Genomic DNA, 25,325 nt, shown 5'->3' on the forward strand with positions numbered 1-25,325 from the left:
AGAAAAAATGAAACAACACATACAAACTGATCCTAAGAGAGAATCTGCCGCCGCAGTCCACCCCACCCAGCAAAAACCCACTCCCTACCCAGGGCAAGAAGGGAAGTCCAAGACCACCGACCGACCCCAAGGGCGTGAACAATGCTAAGCGACGAAGCCCACAAACGGGAGACCTGAATGTCCTAAGGAAGAGAATCCTGACACGCCTGGGAAATACTTACCAGCACTTATGGAAGGGAACCCTAGGCGCATGCAGCCCAGAGCACCCAAGAACACCTGAGGGTAAAATGATTGGTCCCCCCTTCCCTGTCGGGGGAAGGGGGCTAACGAGTGGACACTGCTAGTTGGAGGATGATTTGCTCATTTCATTGTCTTCTTTGGGGGAAGGTCTTTGGCTCTGTTTGGGCGTAGGTTGCAATTTTAATCAGTAGAGGTTTGTATTGGTTCGCCTACCTTTCTGAGTGCTTTCCCTGGTCGAAGGCAGACATGACATACTCTAAATGTAAAGTGCTCATATGGCCATTGCTCCCTGTACCTCTCTAAAGGGGCCAGGTTCTGGCTCGTGGCCCCCAGTAAGCACTCGAACTCCAGGGACTGATGGCACCAAACTAATATGGCTCATGTCAGTTTGATAGCTTCAGGGAGCCTCTGGGGCTCCCCACAGAAAACAGCGTTCATCATGACAAAAATGACAACTTGAGGAAAATGACTCGACTGGCAATGTTGATACATACTGATGAAACACTCAACATTACAACAAAAACCTTTCTGAAAAGGAAAACTGTGGGATGTTAAGTGAGCCTTAATAAATTACTCCAACAAGGAAGTCATTCAGGAACCTACCTACATCAAATACAAAAAGTCATGACAAATGACGGGAATTTCTCAAGTCTGTTGCTGGAAGACAGCACTAGGGGAAAAAGTCCACAACAAACTATAATATCCGCTGACAAAAAATGTCAACAGATTAATTAAAAAAAAAACACATTGCTATAACACGACGAGATCATCATCATACCGTATGAATGTCTCGTTAAAATACAGTAAGCCTTCACTGTACAGTACTTGGATTAAGCATGAGTAACCTTCCAGCCACATCTGTCAATATCAATATACAATATTTGTAAGGGGTGGTTAAATAATGTGTAAGCTGCATAAGTTTATCGTGGTCAACACACCTCTTGGATTTTAGTATTGTATCATGGCATCTTCCAAAAGTATTGTACTTTTGCAAGCACCCTAAGATGACCCCCATAATGAAACAAGAGTAATGTATATTCTCATCTTCATCATTACTGAGTGTACAAACTTACTTTGTAAATTATATTCGTGGCTGGGAAGTTCTCGGTAATAATTTTCATCGAGGTATTTTATTAAAGAGAGTGGCAAAAATACAGGTGAACTTTTTAAGACCTCAATAATGCACCCTTATTTTTCCAATATACAGTAATCTCAAGTTTGACTTTTATGTACATGTACTAGATTTTTGTTAGGTTTTCAGAAAAGCATTGCCCAACAAAAATGAAGGCTTACTGTACAGGAAAACATCCTAGAAAAGTGACCAAAATGATGTTAGAGAAATGTACTAAATGCTGCATTAAATAATATATTTAACACTGCAGCACATCATGCACCATAGAGTCCACATGCCAACACGTGAGGCCATCCTCAAGTTGTTCACACAATATATATTTTCCAAGCTGGAAAATATTAAACTTTATTTATTCATCTATTTGCAAATTGTAGCTAACAGTAAAGACTTCAAAACCTTAATTACTCTAAAGAAAATGATCTATAAGGGAAAAATCCAACTGTTCTAGACCTAAGTAATGCATAACACAGTCACACACCATCACTTACAAAGCAGTACAGTACTAGTCAAGGTCACATGACACTTATGGACACCTGTCTAAGACCAAAAGACAAAAAATCGAGCCATTACACTGCATTTTATTCCCACACACACAAGTCATCCTCATCACAAAAGCATTTTTTTTTTTGCCCAGAAAAATGTTTGGCTAAGTTAATTTAAAAACAATAAAAATTAAATATGGAAATCCAGTTAACATAGAGCATGGGAAGACCCACCAGCCATGGTGTATGCACTCAATGCCTGCTACCAGCACTTCCATGTCAGTTTTTGCTATGGCCAGCCAGAAAAAGCACAGTTTAGGAGATGGAGGGAGGAAGGTAAGAGAATGTAATCAAGATAATACATACATAGGGGAACAAGTATTCACAAATCAACATTATATTCCTCCTGATGCATTACCCAAATCACCTCAATGTTATGTGAAAGTTTCATACATATGAAAAGAAATGACTGAATAAAGAATTTGGAAATTGCTGTAACTTTTCATATAATATGGGATATATTTCTTTAAAAATCCTCTCAGGCCTAAAGCAGAATTATTCACTATGCCCCTTACATTTTGTATTTATTTATTTTATATATTAATATAATATAATTAATATATATATATATATATATATATATATATATATATATATATATATATATATATATATATATATATATATATATATAAATATATATATAAAATGTATGATATATATATACTTATATACACACACACACACATCAAGTGGTACCTTGGTTTATGACTTCCTAGTGTACGATTTTTTTTTGGTATACGACGTCAAATTCATTGTAAAATTTGAACTGGTGTACGACGTTTTCCTTGGAATACGATGTCTGTTGATAAGTGTATAAGTCAAGCGAGTGTGTGGTCCTGGGGGCGAGGCACGCTCACTTGTTTACCAGTGTATCCACCATAGTGATTACCGCCACTGCGCTTGAATTCATTGTAAAGAATTTCATTTTTTCTGCATTTTAGGTTTATGAACATAAAATTTCTTATTATATACAGTATCGCGCTATGGGTCCTAAGAAAGTCGGTGGTAAAGTTCAACCTAAGAACTAAAGTTCAGCTGATGACTGACGAACTTGTAGCCCTTCACAAGGAGCAGCAACAAGAGACAGCTGAGAAAATTTCTTCAGGGAAGGAGGAGGCAGTAGAAAATGTCCCTACCTCATTAATTAAGAAAATGTGTGCACTATGGAAAGAACTGCAAAGTTTTGCTGAAAAGTGTCACCCAGATAAAGCTGTAGCAGGCTGCTGCATTGACCATTTTAATGGCAATGTGATATCTTACTACAGACAAGTGTTAAAACATACCTACATAACATACACAAAACATATAGAAAAACAAGTGTCTTTTTTTTTTGGGGGGGGGGGGGGAGTAAAGTGGAAGGAGAGGCATAGGTGAAGGGAAGTATAGAAGTGGGAAATAGAGTGAGAGGTATGAAAGCAGGCGGGCTGTCCGCCTTGCTGACAAGTGTGTATAGACAGATTCTTAGTAAGACAAACAAGCAGTGAGCAACAACCAGATCCTAGTACAGTAGTTGAGCAACAACCAGATCCTAGTACAGTAGTTGAGCAACAACCAGATCCTAGTACAGTAGTTGAGCAACAACCAGATCCTAGTACAGTAGTTGAGCAACAACCAGATCCTAGTACAGTAGTTGAGCAACAACCAGATCCTAGTAGTATGCCTGCAAAAAGTAGGAGAGAGAGAGTACTCCAGAAATGTCATCACTGCCTGATGTTATAATGGAAGATGGCCCCCCTTCCAAACACTAACGCCTCTACTTTATCCCCCCCTCCCCTTCCTCACTGTCTTCCATACGCCAACATGAGCCCTCAATAATGGCAAGATATACTGTACTGTAGTACAAAATATGAGTGGCATTTGGTATAAAATGCATTTTTAGGTTAATTTTTTGGGTATGTGTGGAACGGATTAATTCAATTTACATTATTTCTTATGGAAAATTTGTTTTACAATAGAGGAAAAGCAAGAGATCATTCGGTAGCATGCAAATGGTACAGTGTTGTTGAACTTTGTAGGCAGTACAACAAATCCACGTCAACGATATGCACTATACTTGCCAAGAAAAAAGGGCATTACGAGTGCTAACGTGGCAAAAGGTGTAAGAACAATCACGAAACAAAGACCACAAATACTTGAGGATGTTGAAAAGAAGTAGTAGTGTCAGATGTGGGAAGAAATGCAAACTTTTATTGAAATGACTCGCCCAGAGAAAGCTGTAGTAGGCCATTGCATTAATCTTTTCAATGACAATGTGATCCATCACTAGAGACATCTTGCGAAGAACGGAAAAACAATCTTCCATGGACAGATTTGTTGCGAGAAAATCGAGCAGTGAGCCACAACCAGGACTTAAGTGGTATGCAGGCAAAACGTGCCAGAGAGTGCACACCAGAATGGTCCTCACTGCCTGATGTTATAATGGAAGGGGACTTCCCTTCCAAACAGTAACACCTCTCCTCCTCCCCCCTCCTCACCATCTTCCATATGCCAACAGCAGTCATCAGCAATGGTAAGTAATAACTTGAACATAGTTTTGTAGTGTAGATTTAGATGAATTGGGTATAAAATTTAGTTTGAAGTGAGGTTTCTGGGTAGTCAGGAACGGATTAATTCATTTCCCATTATTTCTTATGGGGAAATTAGCTTCGGATTACGAGTTTTCGGAATACGAGCTGTCTCCAGGAACGGATTAAACTCTTAAACCGAGGTACCACTGTGTATGTATATGTATGTATGTATATATATGTATAAATAAATAAATAAATAAATAAATAAATAAAAGTTAAATTTTTAAATCTGTTATATACAGTATAATGACCCGCACCTGTGAGGATTAATGAAATACAAGTATGATACAATATCTCCAAATATCTTGGAGAAGATGAAAAATTAGACTTTTATAACATCCAACAAAGAGCTACTCCACACAGCAAGAACATTGAATTTTATGTACAGTATGTATAGATAAGGATAATAATAAATCTTTTAAACAATAATTGTATAAACAACTGTAATTTATACAGAGGTTGATAAAGTTCTCAAATAATATAACTCACTGGAAACTTGTCTTATCTAAATATAGCACACTCATTCTTTCATATTCTCTTCTCACTCTCCTCTAACCCCTTGATAATTCATTTACAACCTTATTAATCTGATATTTTCATTCATTAAAAGATCAAATTATTTCCTGAAATTTATTTTGCTACACTTTCAATTGTGCACGTTTTAGTTATGGCATTCTTTTTGCCTACCAGGGACCATGAGCCACAACCTGGCCCCCTCAGAGAGGCACAGGGAGCGATGGCTTATGATCACTTAACATTTAAATATTATCATCTTTGTCATCACCAGGGAAAGCACCCAGAAAGATAGGCGAATCAAAACAAACCACTGCCTGGTTTAAAAATGCGACCAAAGCCCCAAAAATGCCAAAAGAACTCCCCCAGTAATAAAAGAAAACCAAAGCCCTCCCCTCGCTAGTTAACTCCACCTCCCCCCATGTTCGGGGGAAAGGGAAGCTGGCCGGCTTCAGTTCTTTCCTGAGAAACACACACTGCTGATCTGAGGGTGGGAGGGTGTCAGGGAGCCTCCGGGACTCGCCCAGAAACTGGCATTTCATTATATTGAACACTGGTTTTCTGTGGAGAGCCCCATCAGCTCCTTAAAGCTAACTACCCACAGATAAGTAGAATAATGGGAACGTTACCAGGGAGGCGAAAGCACCTCAGGTATCAACTTGAAGTCGAGCCCGAAGGCTGCAACAGATGCTCAAATGCAACACAAGGCTGCACAGGACCCAGAACATTCACTCGATACCTAGTAGCCAAGACCCCTGTTAGAACACCAAAACCCCCCATGCCCGAACATCTGCTTAAGACATATCAGCAAAAAAATGCAGACAAAGCAGCATACTTGTGAACATCATGAGCACGAGGGTAGACCGCAGGCTGGCTAGCTATAATGACAATGCACACAACCTGAGAAACACCAGCTCTGAAACAGGGAACCAGAGAAACCAGATTAACCTACAGAGAGTCCACCAAGACGGAACTGGTGGCTAGAAGATAGTGGCTAAAGGCCCCCACTGGACAAAGTGCATGATGCACCCCTAGGCTGAACCAACCAAGCATCCACAACCAAGGTACCCCCTCCAGAAGCCTGCCATCTCATTCTTCACCAGGAAAGAATGAGCAGGCTGCAAACGAAGAAAACAACCCCAGGACCAAAGGAACAAAACCCCCGGCACCAGAGGAGAGCATGTGAAGATCATCCACCCAACAACCGGAAGCCTAGAAAATAAAAAACAAAGCCTTCCAAAGACTGGACCGAAGGGGCCACAGTAAACCATACAGAAGAAAAGAAAGAACCTGGTCCAAAGACCAGGCAGGCTCAGGCAGCGCATAAGCAATCTGGAGATGAAACAAAGTGCGAGAAAGCTTGCGAAATGGGGCCAAAGTTATGTCCACCCCTAACATAAGCAGAAGCAGCTCCAACAATACTGCACAATAAGAAGAGACAGTGTTAGGCATAAGATACCTATAAACGAAAAGTCAAGAAAGAAAGAAAGAAAGGTCAGAACAACCCAGTCCGAAATAGAAAGATGACAACAAAGGGAGAGAAAATGAGGAAAAAAAAAAAAACAAGAAACCTCATACCACTGTTGAGAAGAAGAGGGATACCGTCCAGTAAACACAAGCCTTAGGGATGAATTGACAAATGGAGCCACACAAACTGGGACTTAAGGTTGCGACTCTACTCCACACTTCCTTGATAACTACAAAGGGGTAGCATTGGCTTTCAACAGTACACTGTCCTAATACTTAAACACTTTATAAATGGGGATCACACAGTTGATGTGGAATAGACCATGTGTTACAAACTTTATCATCACCAGGGATGTCTTCCAGAAAGATAGGTGAATAAAAACAAACCACTGTCTGGTTTAAAAATGTCACCAAAGCCCCCAAAATGCCAAAAGAACTCCCCCCAGTAATAAAAGAAAATATTCTTCCCTCTCCCCCCAACATAAGGGAGGTGGAGTTAACTAGTGGGGGGAAGGGCTAGTTTCACTAGGTTTTGGTTTTCTTTTGTTACTGGGGGGAGTTCTTTTGTTATTTTGGGTGCTTTGGTCAAATTTTTAATCCAGACAGTGATTTGTTTTAATTCACCTATCTTTCTGGAAGACATCCCTGGTGATGGGTGAAAGAATCAAGATAACACAAAACACCACCTACACTCAGGGTTCTATAAATAAATTTAGTTTTAACACTGCCTATCATTAACTAATACAGAGAGGAAGAACCATTATAATATACAATGGAAACTCGGTTGACGACTGTCCCTCTTTACTAATTTTTTGGGTTACGATCTTAATATCTTCATAAAATTTGACTTGGTTGACGATCTTTATCTCGCTTGGCGACGAGTTTGTTGATACATATATGGGTCAACCAAGCACATGGTTCCTGGTGGCACAGGCGAAGCGTGCTTCAGTTTACCAGTGATTTCCCCCCTAGTGATGATTGCACGTGAATCCTTTGTATAGAATTTCATTGTTTTCTGCTTTTTTGGTTTTTGAATATAAAAGTAATTATTATATATCACCCCCATGGGTCCCAAGAAAGCCAGTGGTAAGGTTCAACCAAAGAAAATAGTTGTGAGGATGTGAGAAAATAGAACTTGGAGTTGGATGGTGCTGATGTGGGAGTTGGAGGAACATAGCGAAGAACTGACCACTGAAGAACTCCTAGTCTTTAACAAGGAGCAGCAACAAGGAACAGCTGATGAAGTTTCTTCATGGAAGGAGGAGGCAGTACAGGTTGTCCCTTCCTCATTAAGAAAATGTGTGCAGCATGGGAAGAACTGTAAACTTTTGCTGAAAAGACTCACCCAAGTCAAGCTGCATTAGGCTGTTACCTTAACATTTTTAATGACACTGATGTGGGGTAGGGCAGGAGCAAGGAGACAAGAATTGAGGTACCTGTACTCAATGAGCACCCCAGGAAAAAACAGCAACACAGGAGACACCTTCCGCAAATCAAGCAAATGGTTATGGCAAAAGGTTTAACAAATAACAAAATACTTCCTTTTAGGTTTATTTCGGGGCTTAGCGTCCCCGCAGCCCGGTCCTCGACCAGATCTCCTTTTTTGTTGCCACCCCAAGGAAGCAGCCCGTAGCAGCTGTCTAACTCCCAGGTACTTATTTACTGCTAGGCAACAGGAGCATCAGGGTGAAAGAAACTCTGCCCATTTTTGTTTCCGCCTCCAACGGGGATTGAACCCGGAACCTCAGGGCTACGAATCCGAAGCGCTGTCTACTCAGCTATCGGCTTCCCAGGAAAACTACAAGACACAACGCAAATAAAAAAGAAAAACCCCCAAGACTAGAATGCAGCACATGAGCAGCCTGGGATAAACATCAGCATGCACTGAAATACCTGTGGAAAGTGCAGGCAGTGCAACCAAAGTGTGCCACACCAGCCGAAAATTCCCCCAAATCTCAGGCACGACAGAAAGCCCAAGATGGGTAAGTAAGCCTTTAAGGCTTACTTTAAAAGGTGAGGACCACCTCAAGAGAGGCTACTCTAAGCGGAGCATTTCCCAAATGCCCCAGTGAAGAGAACCTTTTATCACACAAGGGCAGTACTCACAGAGCAAACAGGGAAGCAAACCCTGAGCACGTGCAACTCCAGCACACTAAAACTCCCAGTTCATGCACACTTCCATGTATGCACTGCCGTATAGGCAAGAGAACACCAAAGAAAATGGGAAACAGGTGCCAGAGCAACACAACCACCAGGTAAGCACATCAGGAAAGAACTGAAGCCGGTCAGCCCACCAGCTTCCCTCTTCCCCCTAACGTAGGGGAGGTGGAGTTAACTAGTGTGGGGGGTGGGGGGGGTCTAGTTCCACTAAGTTTTGGTTTTCTTTTATTACTGGGGGAGTTATTTTGTTATTTGGGGGGCTATGGTCACATTTTTAAACCAAACAGTGGTTTGTTTTAATTCACCTATCTTTCTGGGTGCCTTTCCTGGTGATGGCAAAGATGATATCCTTTAAACATAAAGGGATCATAGGCCATCACTCCCTGTGCCTCTCTGAGGGGGCCAGGTTTTGGCTCGTGGTCTGCAGTAGGCAAAAAGAACTTTGCACCTGATGACACTAGGTAGTATGGCATTTGATCAGTAAGATAGCTTCAGGGAGCCGATAGGGCTCCCCACTGAAATTATAATAAAAATTATTCACTCAGAGTGTATTCATACCTGTTAAGGCTTTTATCTAGTCCCCCCCCGTCGAATTACTGACCTCACCCAGGATGCAGCCCCACTGCAGGATAACTAACTATTGAGTACCTACTTACTACTAGGTGAACGGGTACATTAGGTGAAAGGAAATGTGCCCAACCATTTCTGTCATGCCCAGGATTCAAACCCAGAACTCTCGATTGTGAGTCGAGAACGAATCCGACTGTACTACCGAGACCCTTTTACCTATACTGTACCTATAAAATATACCTATACAGAAATAGTATAACTTTCACACTGTGATGAGAGGGAATATAAAATACAATCTTTCAAAGTTCCTGCTATGTTTTTGCACTGTATCGTGAAGCTCAAGATACAGGTACCTCAACATCCATGATACTTCTACATTCATTCCTAAATACCGATTCTAATTCATTTTTAAATATTACACATGCTGCCCACTCTTCAAATTATTTTAATTTAACTATATTTTACATTCAATGGAACAGTAACTTCACCCAGTCAGTACTTAGGTACTTAGCCTTCAAATGACCACATGTTTTCCAGACAATTTATCTGGTGATACCAGTTGTTCATTTTTGGGATACACATACACTAGTTTGAATAAAGTTACCAATAAAATTGTTAGCATGAAAATTCTGAATATATTTCATGATAATGCTGCACGAGTTGTGGGAAAGTAAGTCATTGGACGTGTTATAGAATTAATTACATGGGTTGGTTTTCAATTTGAGCTTTACTTTACAATTTCATACATTAAGAATCATGTTGCTACCTTTGTAAAATAAAGCTTAAAGGCTGCGGCATGTGAAATATTGGACATACAAGTGAAAACTTAGCAGTCAGGCTCTCCTGGTAGATATTCACCAACTGACAGGTCAACATTAGATTTTGGTTTGTAAAATGAAGGAACTTCAAGATTGAGTTTTTAGAAATTATTGTAGATAGACACAACATTAGAAAAAGTAGTTGATACCATGATAAAGTCATCAAGTATAGTTAAAACAAAATTCTACAGTTGGGAACAAAATTAATAAAAATAATCCCTTAAATTTTTATCATAAAGCTACTTTCTGGACACAGCAGATGTTTCAACATTCTGGGTCTGAAGGCATCTGGAAAGAATGTGGTCGTCCGTAACAAGACAAAGCTTAATTATTGCTAATATGATCTCAAATGAAAAAACCTCGATAAGAATTTGTCATCATCCTTTTATTAAAATATTTAAAAGTTTCTGTATTAAATAATGCCAATTGTATTTAGTACTGTATATTAAAATACATCAGCTGATAAAAAATATGAATATAATAAAATGATTAAAGATTAATAGTAAGAACCATACTTAATTATTTGTAATTTGTTACTGCAGACAGAAATACATAATTAACACATTAATAAAAGTGCACATTAACAACAAAATATTACATAACCAAGCAGCCCTCAATTTACATGCCAATATTTGATAATGTGTATTCTGTGATAAACGGAAGCTAAGTATCACAGACTACGAGCGAGTTCTGATGTTACACACATTAATGTGGATTACAGAATAATTTGCAGGCCAACTATGCTGTTGGCCTGCTGCATCTGCATTACTGCACCTCCCAAGCATCCTAAATTTTATCCTGTGTTGAATTTTGGGTTTTAATCCCTTAACCGTACACAAGAAATTAGGTAGGTAAATATCCTGGTGCACAAACAAAAACTACTTTCCATTTTAAAATATTACTTACTGATATCAAGAAAAATTTAAAAAATAAAATAATCTACTTAATTTAGTTTGCCAGTATTCTGGAGGATAATTTTCAAGTTAACTATTTGTAACAGATTCTTCATCATCAAGATCTTCCAGGTACATAAAAATTCTTGAAATCCCGGGTCAATAGTTCCCTATCAAAGGCATCAGTCAATGCATTTCTTCTCGAATGCCTGAGAAGGAAACTGAGACTTTCAGGATTATTTTTGTTTCTAATATGGCAAGTGATTGTCAGAAGTCAGTAGTGTAGAATGATGTCCACAAAGACTCTGTGGGACTTTTGAATAGTACAGAGCTCATCAAGGCAGAATTTGCACACCAGTGCCTATCACTAGGGCATTGGGAGCAGTTTAAGGGTTAGAGTGGAGGGAGCATTAATATTAATGTTGAAGTTGGTCTATTACCTGGAGTAAAGAATGGAAAAATAATAATTGTTGAGGTCTCTGAAATATACAGGTACAGTAATCCTATTTTTTTCCATACATCTTCAAGACTGATTTATGTGGTTTTTGCTTAACTGAGATTTTTACAGGAATGCAATCCTATGTAAATTAAGGGCTGTTTGTAGCTAAGTATAACCAAAATAATGCCAAAACTATGGACAAAATAAAAACCACTAAGCACAAATTAAAGTGCCATCCTTAACCCTTTGTAGATTGCATTACTTCAACCTGGACAATTCCAAGACTGAATTTTTCAAATGTACAAAACATATACAATATCTGATTGGATTCTAAAGATATAATATATAAAGGCATATAAAAATAGGCCTCAGTGTATATAAAAAGAACATTTCTAAGTAGACTTGCTCAGTTGCCCCCTAAGGCAAGATTCCAATGTTAAGAAGGAAATGAATTACATAGTCAGGCAGGTTGACATTCAAGATACCAAGACAGAACTTTTCAACTAATCCAGCAGTCATACTGCAACTACAGAGCACAGGATGATATATCCAGCTTAAGTGAGCTCTAGAATGCTAGTCATACATATTCAAAGAACCTTTACAAATTCTCCTTAACAACGCTAAGATTGCCAGTGAATGCCTTGACAAAACTATTGGATGGTCTTGTAATCTCCCTCTACTTCCCCTTACTCCACCTCGTGATGCCAACACCCGAACCATAACACACCTCACCTCATCAGACCACCGTATGTATTCCTGACCGGAAGAAGGAAACGACCACGGGGCAACAAAGTGAGTCTGCTCCAAAACGTACTTTTCACATATAGTGTACTAAAAGCCTATTTTCCGAGCTGTTTCACTCAGTTGCCCCATGAGGTGAGCCTATGCCCTGGGAAAAAAATTATGAAATTATACACATGGGGGACAGGACTAGCCTCAATTACACAGTGCTTGCTATCTATCAGTGACTCCAGAGGAGTGAGATTTAGCTTTCTATGCTCTACCTCCAATCTGCTTATACCTGACATATTAATTACATCTCTTAACATTAATGTTTTCATCAAATTTTTCCTTCAAATTGTGGATAGAACTGGCTCCAACAACCTCTCCCTTCAACGCATTCCACTTGCCGACCTCCCATACAGGGACGAGAATCTTTATACAGTACATCTCTTCTTGTGATGTAGGCATTATATACAAAAATGCCTGAGCCAGGGCTTCAACTCTACTGCAAGTCCAGCTTCCACTGATGTCCCCTTGTTTCACCTCTTCTTAATTTAAATAGGCTTCCTTTGTCCACTTTGTCTATTCCTCTCAGGACCTTGTATGTAGTGGTTATATTCTCATTATTTCTTCTCACCTCTAAGGTTGTGAGGGCGAGTTTCCCCCATCCTATCCTCACAACCGAGGCCCCTCAATTACAGTACTAATCAAGTTGCAAACCTCTGAACTTTCTCGAAGTTTCTGTTTATGCTTTGCATGGTGTGGGTTCCACGCTGGTGCTGTATACTGAAGTAATGGTCTCACTCTGGCAGTGTGTATCCCCTTGAAGCCATCCTTGTTTAGATTCTTAAATAACATTGAGTTTGCTAATTTCCCATATGTTACTGATGTTATCCTGTTCACATGAGCTTCTAGCGTTAGTTTTAAGATTATGTCTACCCCCAGGTCTTTTCTCTTATTGTTTCTTGTAATTGTCTTCTACTTATGGTGTGGATAAATACAGGTCTCTCCTCTTCTTTGTCCATTTTTGTTACTGTACTTTACATGTAATTAGATATATTTAACAGCAATTTATCTGCCCACTCCTGAAGTTTGTTAAAGTCTTCTTGCAGTACCTTACAGTCCTCTTCAGATCTTATTTTCATCATTAACTTTGCATTAACATTAAATTTGCATTTACCTTTAAGGAAAAGAAGGTAATCATTCAATTGTACAAGTCTCTGATGAGCCCCCACCCAGAGATGAGCCCCCACCCAGAGATGAGCCCCCACCCAGATTATTGCATCCAGGCAGGAGACCTCATCTTCAGAAAGACATCGGCTCTGGAGAAAGTGAAACACCGGGCAACAAAAATCATTCCAGAGCCAAGTCATCTCTCGTATCAGGAACGGTTGAGGGCCACAGAGCTAACAACACTGCAAACCACGCATGACATGTCAAATCTCATTGAAACTTAAAATACTGAACAATTTGGAGGAAGTTCATCTGGATAATTTCTTCAAGGTCAGATTTAACACGAATGAGGAGCAACTGTTTCAAGCTAAACAAGCCACAATGTTGGACTGAGAACAGGAGGTGCTTTTTCACCAATAGGGTTATAAACCCATAGAACCGCCTACCCGCCGAAGCCACAAATGCCAAAACTCTGTTGGGTTTTAAAATACAACTGGAAAAGATCATCAGGACAAATGAGGGGGGGGGGACCTCTTACAAGCCGCCGGCTTCCTGTCCTCATCGAGGCCATCGAGTATTAGTGGCCCTCGGGTAAATTCAGGTAAATTATCTGCAAACATAGACATGAACAAGCTCACTCCCACTGCGAAACCATTTACATAAATTAAAATGAGCAATGGTCCTATGATAGAGCCCTGTGGAACACCACTTCCCACCCCTCTCTGGTCTAACATTCTCTCTGACTACAACCCTTTGTTTTTTGTCTATCAAGTCCTCCCATACCCAGTACAATGCCTTTCCTGTTATTCCTACTCGTCTCTCAATCTTTTGAATTAGTCTTTTTTTGAGGAACTGTATCAAGACCTTTCTGACAGTCTAGTAAGATTAAGTCTATCGTCCCTTCCTTGTCTTGTTTTGATCACCCTGTCATAGAATTCAAATTAGCATGATCTCTTCTCATTGAAGTCATGCTGTAACCTAGTTATAAAATTTACTTTTCAAACATCAGATCATCCTGCATAGCAGGAAGGATGAAACAGATCCAAGTGAAAAAAAGAGGAAACAATCAAATTACAAAGGAGTGTTCCATATGCCTATGGCACAGATGAAACACATTAGGCTCAGTAACCACAGTCTACAATGAGCAAAAGGTAAACCAACATGAAACCCAAAAACACTGCCTCAAGGGAATTGTCTTCTCCAACCAGGATCACAGAAGCATAAACCTTTGAACCCACTCATGAACACCAGCTTGATCATCCAAGAAGACAAAATGAAGCTAGTCCACAATGATCTCAAAAACCACCTGGTGTGAACAAAACAGCTTTGCTCCCATCAGTAGGTAAAGGAGAAAGCTTTAGCCAAGATTTGGTCTCTCAACACCCTACCCCTCCGGACAAAGTTAGAGTAGTACCCCCAGTCTCAATCCTCCTGTCAACAAATGTTCAACATGAGAGCCGCATGCAGCATCTTGGGTACTGGGACCAGAAGAAAATGAGAATCTAGTCACTTAAGACAACAAGAACTTCCAAAACAAAGGAACCGATAAGGCAAATCACACGCAACCTTCCTTCTCACAAATGTTAAAAGCAAAATATGTCTCGACTGACGAGCTTTCCCTCGATTAACGAACGTTCCTGCTGGTTCTCGGACACCTCCGACGACAGTTTTGTTGTTTCACAAGACGAGTTTTCCACATGACGAGCTCAGTGCCGGAACGGATTAAACTCGTTAATCGAGGCGCCACTGTACTGCATTAATCTCACTCTCACTTTGAGTATAACAAGCAAATATCTTATTTTTGCCTTCAAAATATAAAAAATAAAACAGCTTTACTGACTTTATATGTTCACTCACAATAATACTATGACTGCTAGATTTCACTTCCATTTCCTGTTTTATTTCGAATCTATTTTGTGCTCTATTTCCACTTTACTTTCCGATTAAAGCAATTTCCACTTTATTTCCAGCTCAAAATTCATCACTTTTCCTCTATTACTTACTAATCATAGGTGATACATTAGCTACAATTTTGGAAGCCTAAGTGGCAGAATGTTTTGTATTTTCTACAAAATAATACAAGTGTGTAGATGAGGAAGATGAGTAGCACACCACATCTGGGTTGCAGCAGAACACACACACACACACACACACACACACACACACACACACACACACACACACACACACACACACACACACACAGAGCTCGGTGGCACCACATTCGGCTGCCTACAAAATTAAGTTTAGCTTTTCAATGATATGTAGTATGGGAAGGAAAGCGACATGGATTTAAAATGAACAATAGGACTTTTCGAATAATGGAAGTTTGGAAAGCAGGTCAGTCCCTGTGGTACAAATGATAACATACATACAGGTATGCACACATTTTTATTACAAATGCAAATTAAAAAGTACCTTTTTAACCTTTTCCTGCATTATTTGAATATTGTTTGTTTATTTCCACCGCAAATTTGAACGGTATTCAGTTCTGAATGTTTACAATTATCCAAATATCTTTTATCTGAAAAATATCCAAAATGTCGTCTATATACAGTATTTGGATTATTATCTAGATCAATTTTCCTGTATTTATGTCTAACATTTGGATAAAGCAGTTCCAGATAATTGAGTTTCCTTTGTAATTATTTAAGGCTTTTGTAATTTCCATAAGCATAAAAAATAATTAGTAAAGTGTAATAATTATGGCATTTCAAAATACTTTTAATAAATATTTATAATTTTAAAACAAATAAAAATGTGATATTCAATGGCAACTTATTCAATGAAGAATCTCTCAAAGAATGTCAACATACTGTATTAAATAATAAAGTAGGGGTGGAAGGGAAGAAGAGGAAGAAAATACTCAAGTGTTCAGGGAGAATCTGCAAAGTCTTCTCTGAATACCCTTTATTCTCTTCTCCGAGGCTATGGGTCCCTACAATTGCACAGAGGTAGAACCCCCTATTTTATAATGGTGATTTTTTTTCTTCACAAGACAATCCAGTTTAGAGTCAAACTGAGGATGCCAACAGCCAAACCTTTCCTGTCAACTGTGTGTTTAATGCAATGTGATACTACGTCTGCTATGATGCATTTCTATGTCAAATGTCCACAAAGGGTTAAAGATATAAAATTAAAGATTACAACAAAATATAAAGTAATAATACAATATTTTTATTATATAACACATCAATAAAACAGTAAAATCATTATGAAAACAAAAAAAATCTTTGTAAACCCATAAATAAACGAAATATTGCACTGGAAAAAAAAAAAAAAGTACATTATCTACTGTATGTTGTAATTAATTACAAACATCATAATTTCCTGTTTTATACAGTAGTTTGAATCATTTATTCTGAAAGTTCTGTCAAGTTGGAAAAGTAATAAATTCTGTGAAAGTGGGAATCCACAAACCTCAGGAGCTCTGTAGTAACGGGTCACAACGTAAGGCGTCATCATAAACGTTGTTCCTGCTGTTCGGGCCAAACCAAAATCCAAAATCTTGAGTGTACAGTCAGACTTTACTACAATATTGCTAGGCTTCAGATCCTGAAAAAGATGTAAATACATACTGTACTGGTATTGTTAGATCCAATTCTCACACAACAATGTTACAGAGATTGCAGAAATTAAAAAAAATAATCAAAGTAATTAAACTAATAAAATTCTGCATAATTACAATATTTTGTGACAAATAATTTTCTATCATATTCCACCATTCCCTTAACTACAAGGTACATAAATCTACATCTACAAATCTACAAGGTCATAAATTACCCTATTTGCAAAAGGGAATTTAAAAAAAAAAGTGTTAAATGTAATGAAACGCCATTTTCTGGGTGAGCCCCCGGAGGCTCCCTGGAGCTATCGGGCTAATGTCTGATATATTAGACTGAGGCAATAGTCTAATGAGTTCGACCTATTGGGGACCACGAGCCAAAACCTGCCCCCCTCCCTTCCCAGAGAGGTTTCAGGGAGCAAAAGCCCTGGAAAATCCTCTTGTGGTTGGGGTTTTCCTTATCTGCCATTGACCATAAACCCCATGTGGTAAGAAAAGTACAACAAAAAACCGAAGAGAGGGGTAGAACTCCCTCCAATCCCAAGGACACAAGCAAATATCACAATCAAAACATCAAGATCAAAACACTGAAACCCCCTGTGATGTGTACAATCATGGGGGGCCCTAGCAGAGGGCCACTAAAATAATAGAAGTGGAACTATAGCCACCTCAGGCAAACCCCCACCAGGCAAGAAAACAAAAAACAAAAGAAAAAACCCAACAAAAGCACATCATTTCCAGAGGAAACAGGAACCGGCTGCCGCATAAGTAGCCAAGCTGCACAACACCTTGACACTTCAACCAGCACGATATCATTCCCTACCTAAGGCCAGACTAGGGCCACGAAACTACTGCTGGCCCCAAGGCGGGGTAAATGCCAAGCTGCAAAAACCCCTACGGAAATCATTTCCCGAACGCACCAGGGAAGGGAACCCTAACACACAAGGGCAGTACTCACAGGGCGTCTAGGAAATGATGCCCCAAAGCACATGCAACCCTGGCACTGATGAGGATCACCTGACCATCACACACAACACTGCACAGGTCGCCACGAAGGCAAAACCCCGCCTATGGAAATCAAGGCCTGAGAAGACGTCCGCCCTGGACCACATCAGCTAACAAACTGGAGTGCTGCGTAGCCAGTGTGGGGCGGGAGAGCTGTGCGGACAAGCAGCGCTGCAGTAGAATGTGACGTTTGATTGTTTCCTTGGGATTGGAGTGAGTTCTACCTCTATTTTCAGTTTTTCGCTGTACTTTTCTTACCATGTGGGGTTTGCTTTGTCATGCCTACCTTTCCTAATCCCAGTCAATGGCAAATACGGAAAACCTCCAACCACAGAGGGGGGGTTTTTCCAAGGCCATTGCTCCCTGAAACCTCTCTGAGGGGGCCCAGGTCCTGGCTCCCTGGTAGGTCGAACGCCTTAGACTAATGCTCCGGTCTAATATATCACAGATCAGCATGATAGCTGCAGGGAGCCGAAGGGGCTCCCCACAGAAAGTTGTTGATTTTGAATTAAAATCAAAGAAAGGAAGTACAGTACAGTACTGGACTCTACTTGAGCAAAATTAAATGACCTTAAAAAACATTTGGTATATATGCGAAGCAAGGCTTCTGCGGTTATCAACGATGGACATGTGGATACCTTCATAGGCCAGTGGCTGAAACTTCTGCAAAAGATTCTTCAAGTGTACCTTCTAATAAGGCCTTTCCAATATCTGTTCTTATTATCACACCCTTCAGAAAGCATCACAGATATTGGCATCACAGGTTAGTCAAACAATAGCCTGTTGAAGCCTCTTCACATACCACCACTGTCTCTAATTTTTATTCAGCTACAAAATTATAATATGCATAATAACTGTGTCTGTCATCACAGCATCATCATGTGAATAAGGAACTGTTCATCATTAAAAAATTATCAAGCATTGATTATAATGAAACACTTTTCTGGGGAGCCATAGTAGCTCCTTGGTGAAATGGCTTTGGTACTGCAGACATCCACAAAACTACCAGACCTCTGCACTTGTGCAGGGCTACCCAACATCACCACCAGAAAATGGTGTACTCATGGAGGCAAGGGGAGCATGCGATCCAAGATCAATACAAAAAAGTAAACTGTCCCAGGAATTACAAGTGAAACCAACCTTTGTATTTAAGAAGGAAAGTATAAAAATAATACAAATAAGGGAAGTGGTAATTTGACCAATGCCAACAAGCCATGAGCCAGTGCCCAAAGACACCACAATGTAGAAAGACGAACATTTCATATGAAAGGCACAGTGTATCAGACTAGAGAAATAATTACCACTTCACCAAGCCAACATCACGACATTCTTCATACATCAAAAGATTACTTCTAGGAGAAACAAGCATGCATGCCAAAACTAACATGGCCTTTAAGAAATATTATAATACAAAACATGGTATGAAAGGTAAACAGGATGCATCAACTGGATTAGTTTTCAAACACTTGAGTAACAAAAATACAGTAACAAAAATACCATCTTATGACACGATGAGCTGCCATTTACCGTGTTCAGCAACAACACAGCATAATATCCATATCAATGCAGCTTATTTAACAGAGTTCCCATCAGTTACAGCAGAAACTGGCAGCTTATCATACATATTTACACCAATCACAGCTAGTAGCTGTGGATGGCACAGTCACATATAACAATAAACATTTAGGAGTTTATTAGCTTGTCTGACAAGCAATGAATTGACACAATAAATGTTAAACAAAGTAGTGAGACTAGAGCATAACTAACCCTGTGTATGATGCCAGCAGAGTGAAGGTGCTTGATACCACACAACATCTGGTACAGTAAATACGACATGCGTTCATGATCAAGGTCCATTTGTATAACTTGACACAAGTTAGCATCCATTAATTCCATTACTAAATACACATCTTGAAATTCATCCAAAGACTTTTGAGGTGTGAAGGCATTTAAGAGTCCAATTATCTGAAAACACAATTTAATTAAAAGAATTTTTATTGAATTTTAACATAACCTTAAAAAGTTAGTATTCTGGAAATGGTGTATGGAAATTCCATGGGAAAAGGATGGTAAGCAAACTTTTCAGAGAATGTGTGTGTTAGATGGCATGAGGCAGGTTGAGGAGGTATGGTGGTTCTTTATTACCATGTTAGCTCACTACTGACTCAACCCCTACTATCTTTTTGGCCATTTTACACATTGAAAAGGGCAGTAGTCAACAAACCAGTGTTAAATGTAATGAAACGCCATTTTCTGGGCGAGACCCGGAGGCTCCCAGGAGCTTACTAGGCTGATATGCTATTGTCAGACTTTGGCATCAGTCATGTGTATGGAGTTCTGTGGGTCTACCGAGGACCACGAGCCAGAACCTGGCCCCCCCTCAGAGAGGCATGGGGGAAGCAATGGCCTATAGAAACCCCTGTGCGGTTGGAAGCATTCTATGTCTGCCATCGACCGAGTCAGGCACCCAGAAAGGTAAGCATCCCAAAACAAACCCCAATTCTGATGAAAATATTGCTACCAAAAGCCGAACAAGTGGATAGAACTCCCCTAAAAGAAACGAGCGTGACATCACACGTCGCCGAGCTGCTATCAGCAGCTGGCCTATAGAAACTGCGCAGCAGTTTCTAAAGGCTATTGCTCCCCATGCCTCTCTGAGGGGGGCCAGGTTCTGGCTCGTGGTCCTCAGTAGGCCCACAGAACTCCACATACATAACTGATGCCAAAGTCTGATATTAGTATATCAGCTAGTAAGCTCCGGAGAGCCAAAGGGGCTCCCCCAGGAAAATACAGTTTTGGGAATCATTATAGTGTTTAGATTGAACTGTTCCAATATTTTGTTAACTGTAATGTATATTAAGCATATAGTACAGTACTTAATGTTGGAAAAGCTCCTATTAATTGCATTCAGTTTGTCATATTGTGTTCTCTCCACCCCAGGTATTGCCAAGAACATCCATATGTGCATGCCTGAATATATTTTGTGTACATAATTACCTTAGTTACAGGATGAGAGCTTTGCTCATGGTGTCCCATCTTCCCAGTATTCTTTGTCATAAAACACTTTGAAACTACTGACAGTTTTGGCCTCCACCACCTTCTCACTAAACTTAGTGAAACTAAGTCTCTTAAATGAATGTGACTTAGTCTGTGGGCTATGTTGACCTAAAAACTGAATGTATGACCACATGCCATTTCCTTGTGCTGGTGAGGGTTCAAACTCTCATAACTTTCATTTTTTTTCATATTTTTTTTTATATACTAGTATGTCCTTACTTATGAGTTTGAAGAATGTCTAATAGTGAGAATAACCAGACTAAAGCAGGTAAAGGTAAGAGGAGGTTTTAATCATGAACCAAATACAGTGGAACCTCAATTAACGAATTTAATCCGTTCCGGCACCTAGCTCGTCATGTGAAACGCTCGTCTTTCAAAATGAATTTCCCTCATTTAATATAATGGAAATAAAATTAATCCGTTATACCACTGAAAAACATCAATATGATATTTGATTTTTTAAATAATGGAAAAGCCTACCTGACATACACTAAACAAACCTTTATGACATTTTTCTTTTTTCAAATTTGTTCAATTTAATTTTTTATTTTTTCATTTCATTTTAAGAAAATGGAGCAGCCAACTTGACATACACTGAACAAACCTTTATGACATTTATTTTTTTTTTGTAAATCTGAAAAAAGACAAAGGAGAAATATCATAAAGGTTCGTTCAGTGTTTGTCAGATAGGATGCTCCATTATGACATTTCTTCTTGTTTTCAAATTTTATCAATTTGTTTTGTATTTTTCATATTTTTTATTAATAATGGAGCATCCTACCAGACAAACTGAATGATCCTATGATATTTGTCTTGTTTCAAATTCTTTCAATATTTTTTTGTTTCAATTTTTTTTTAAATGGAGCAGCCTACCTGACAATCACTGAACAAACCTTTTTGACTTTTTTTTCAAATTCTTTTATTTTTTTGTATTTCTCATTTTTTTTTTTAGAAAATGTAGAAGCCTACCTGACATTCACTGAACGAACATTTTTGACATTTGTTCTTTTTTCTAATTTTGTCTAAATAACAAAAATCAATGGTTTGCAACGTTACAGCAGTCACCCCCTTTACATCCCAGCATCACTACCATCTTTAAAACAAACAAAAACGGTTATTTGCATCGTCGGAGGTGTCTGAGAATTTGCGAGAACCAGCGGGAACACTAGGAAGCATCATGTGTTTTTCTTGTTAATCAAGCAAAAGCTCGTCAATCGAGACAAATTTTCGCCAAGTGGCGCGCTCATTATTCAAAATGCTCACAGATTGAGGCACTCGTCACTTGAGGTTTCAATGTACCTGGTTCACAAGTCAAGCCTGGCCACGGGCTGAGATTGGGGAGTAGAACAACTCTCAGAACCTCATCAAGGTATAATCCAGGTACAAATGTTGGATTTATTGGAGAAAGGATTATGGTTGGGGGTGAAGAGGCTGGTAGACAAGTCTGGCAATGACACAAGCACTACTGTATATCTGACAAAAAGCAGCAAGGGAAGATTTTGGAGATCTGCTACGAGAGTTCGGGTGGCACAAGTTCCAAGATAAATGCTCAGAGCTTCAAATTATGACACCATAGACAAGGTAGTTTACAAATGGTTTATGAAGCACAGTGTGCTTGTGTGGGTGCTGAGCAAATCATAGCTGTAGCAAAAAAAAAGTTCTTTATAACATGGGCATTGAGGATCTAATTGGCATTTAATTAGTAAGATGCAGATGTAAAACTAAGTGCTGATAAAACAAGTCTAGTTTAGAGAGGTATGCCACTTAATATATGCCGCTAATAGTGTAGGTGAATATGATTAAGGTTACCCAAGAACATGTTTCAACTATGGTGTGTGCTAATGCAGACAGCTCACACACAGACTGAGGGGTTTCACTTTTAAGTAAGGTTGCAGAGCCGAAACCATAAACTTCCCGTGCTCTACCACCATTCAAGAAATGGTTTATCTCATCACGATATACTTTTTGGGCTTGTTTCAACAGCATCTTTGAAAAGAAGTAAATGAATTCCACATAAAAGAAAATGGACTAAAGTTAAACGAGATGCAGGCATTATTGCTGTGGTATATTGCAGTTGCACATTATTTTGTAAACAACCTGAAATCACTTCCCAAGTTGAAAGTCAAGTGAAGGTCTCTAGAGCAGTGCTAGTGGCAGGTCAAGACTAAGTTTTATTTTGATTGCTCTTCAAAATACAAGAAAATTCAATTTAAACTTTTTTTTTTATTTACATAAAGAAGCTTGCTTAAATTTTAAACATAATTACAGTACAGTACTGTCATCCTTCTATTATGTACTGTACTTCCAATTTACTTCATATCAATTTGCATCCATTGACCTTTTAACATAATCCTTGTACTGTATATGGAATGAATAAAAAATGAGTAACCTGTAAAGACATTAAACTTATATTTTTGTAACTTTTCAATGTGCAGGCCAGTTATTAATATTTCTTAAATTTTGTAGTAGAGTAATAAATCAAGCATTGAATCATAATGAAACACCCTTTTCCCGGCAAACCCTCAGTAGCTCCCCGGTGCTTACATGCCGGTGCCGCTAGGCCACTGTGCCAGGCCTCTGACACACCACCACCAACACCACCACAATCTTGCTCTCTCTACAAAGTGAGGGGGGGGAGCTTGGGGATTATTTTGCTGTCTCCACACAGTGAGGGGAGCTTAGGGATTATCTTGCTCTCTCTCTACAACATGAGGGGGAAGCTTGGGGATTAGAGATCTATCCAAAATGAAGAAAACCAATGAGAAAGGTTATGCAAAACAGAACAAGCTACCGCTTAAAAGAAATTTTTTTAAATGGGGTAACAAAACAAAATACTGTTTGCAGTGGGTTAACAACCGTAACCCATTGCTCCTAGCCATCATATGGATCTCGGGTCCAACATCTATACATTTCAAAAGGCATTAGTATGGAACCCACAAAAAATCCACAGTGAAGCAGGGAAAAAACAGGGTAAGGATAGAAAGTTACTGAGGGCCTACCAGAAAAGAAGTTTTTCATTACATTAAACTCTTATTTCCAGGAAGGTTTCCTCAGAAGCTTCCCAGTGCATATTCCCAACAGTGTCTCAAAGAGAATGAATTTTCTTGAAAAAGAACACAAGATTTGTAGAATCAGAGAATACAGACATGTCAGATAACAGCAAAACTAACAGCAAAAAAGATGTTTGAGAGGAGAATCAGATGCATACTCAAGAGACACTAAGGTAAGGCAAGGCTATGGAACATCCAATAAGTAGTGAAAAACCAACACCCTGTTTGGACGTAATTTGAAATGAAATTGACTCACAAAAGTGACATACTGTTCCGTTTTCTGTTCGAGTCGTCCGGCCCTCCTCGGACAGCTTAGAAGAGAAACTTTCAATTAACGTTTTTCATAACGTTTTGAAACTTTATGAGAGTTTCCTGCCCACCTAACCTATCAGAGGACCCTTAACTTACTGTTGTTGAAAAAAAAATCCCAAATTTATTTTCAATTTTTTCATTTTCAAATTACGTCCATATTCGGCCATACGGGTAAACGGCCAAAAACGACGTTCTTTTTAAGAGGACAGGTTGCCCACCAGTTTGGAGACTGGGCAAAGGGAAGAAACAACTGCTGACCGGAAGGAGGGAGGATTCCAGGGGACCCTCCAGGATTCACCCAGAAAATGGCATTTCATTACATTAAATGCTGGTTTTCTGAGGAGAGCCCTTGGAGCTATATACCCAAAGATAAGTAAAAGAGGGACTAACCCGGGAGGCAGTAGAATCGCACATCTCACGAGGAAGACTGGACCACTGGTCGAAGGCAGGACCGTAGCCAGAGCAATGCAGCAGGGGAAAGATACGGACGTTGTCCGAGAATACCAAACAAGGACCAAGCCAAATTCCGAACCCAGGACAGAACCAATTGGGACTAACTCCAAACTACCAGGAACCCGAACCCAGCAAGCTGGGAAAGAACCAGAACCCAGCCAAGCAAAGCAGCCGATCGGCAGGGAGTCCACACCAGCCAGCCAGCACAGTAGGCTGCCTGCCAGGAAAACACCGGAACAGAGGATCGTAACCGACTAGTGCAAGAGAAACCAAACTCAAACAAAGACTGGACCCAACACCAAACCTGGTCACAGAGGAGGCACAAGCCGAGAGCCTCCCAACCCCCACAAGGGAAAGCAGAGAGGCTGAAGACTTCCAAAGGAAGACTCTGAAAACCCAAGGGCACCCGGAAAGAGCAAAGAAGACAAACAAGAGTTTGGAGAATCCCGCACAGCCACAAGCTCGTAAAATGGTGCATGCAGGACCAGAAAAAACGTCCAAAACCTCAAAACAAAGCCTCCCAAGGTGTGGAAAAACAGATAACCATGCACTGCAGGGGGAAACAGAAGTAACATGTGAGGATAGAACCCAGGTCAACCCCACCATGGCCAAGAACATAAAAATCAAGACAAAACAGACAAGC

The 25,325-nt window shown here is 39.6% G+C and overlaps 1 protein-coding gene across 2 annotated transcripts in view; it reads right to left on the reverse strand.

The window, feature by feature from the left end:
• Positions 1 to 25,325, reverse strand: part of bsk (mitogen-activated protein kinase dJNK) — a 242,262-nt gene that overhangs the window by 25,490 nt on the left and 191,447 nt on the right. For both annotated transcript variants that reach the window (XM_069315810.1, XM_069315811.1), the window contains exons 5-6: positions 19,578 to 19,775; positions 16,661 to 16,795 (exon numbers count right to left, since the gene is read on the reverse strand). In XM_069315810.1, the coding sequence (XP_069171911.1) occupies positions 16,661 to 16,795; positions 19,578 to 19,775 (333 nt within the window). The remainder of the gene's footprint in view (positions 1 to 16,660; positions 16,796 to 19,577; positions 19,776 to 25,325) is intronic.

The sequence above is a fragment of the Procambarus clarkii genome, chromosome 82, assembly GCF_040958095.1.
Source record: "Procambarus clarkii isolate CNS0578487 chromosome 82, FALCON_Pclarkii_2.0, whole genome shotgun sequence".
Classification (NCBI taxonomy): Eukaryota; Metazoa; Arthropoda; class Malacostraca; order Decapoda; family Cambaridae; genus Procambarus; species Procambarus clarkii.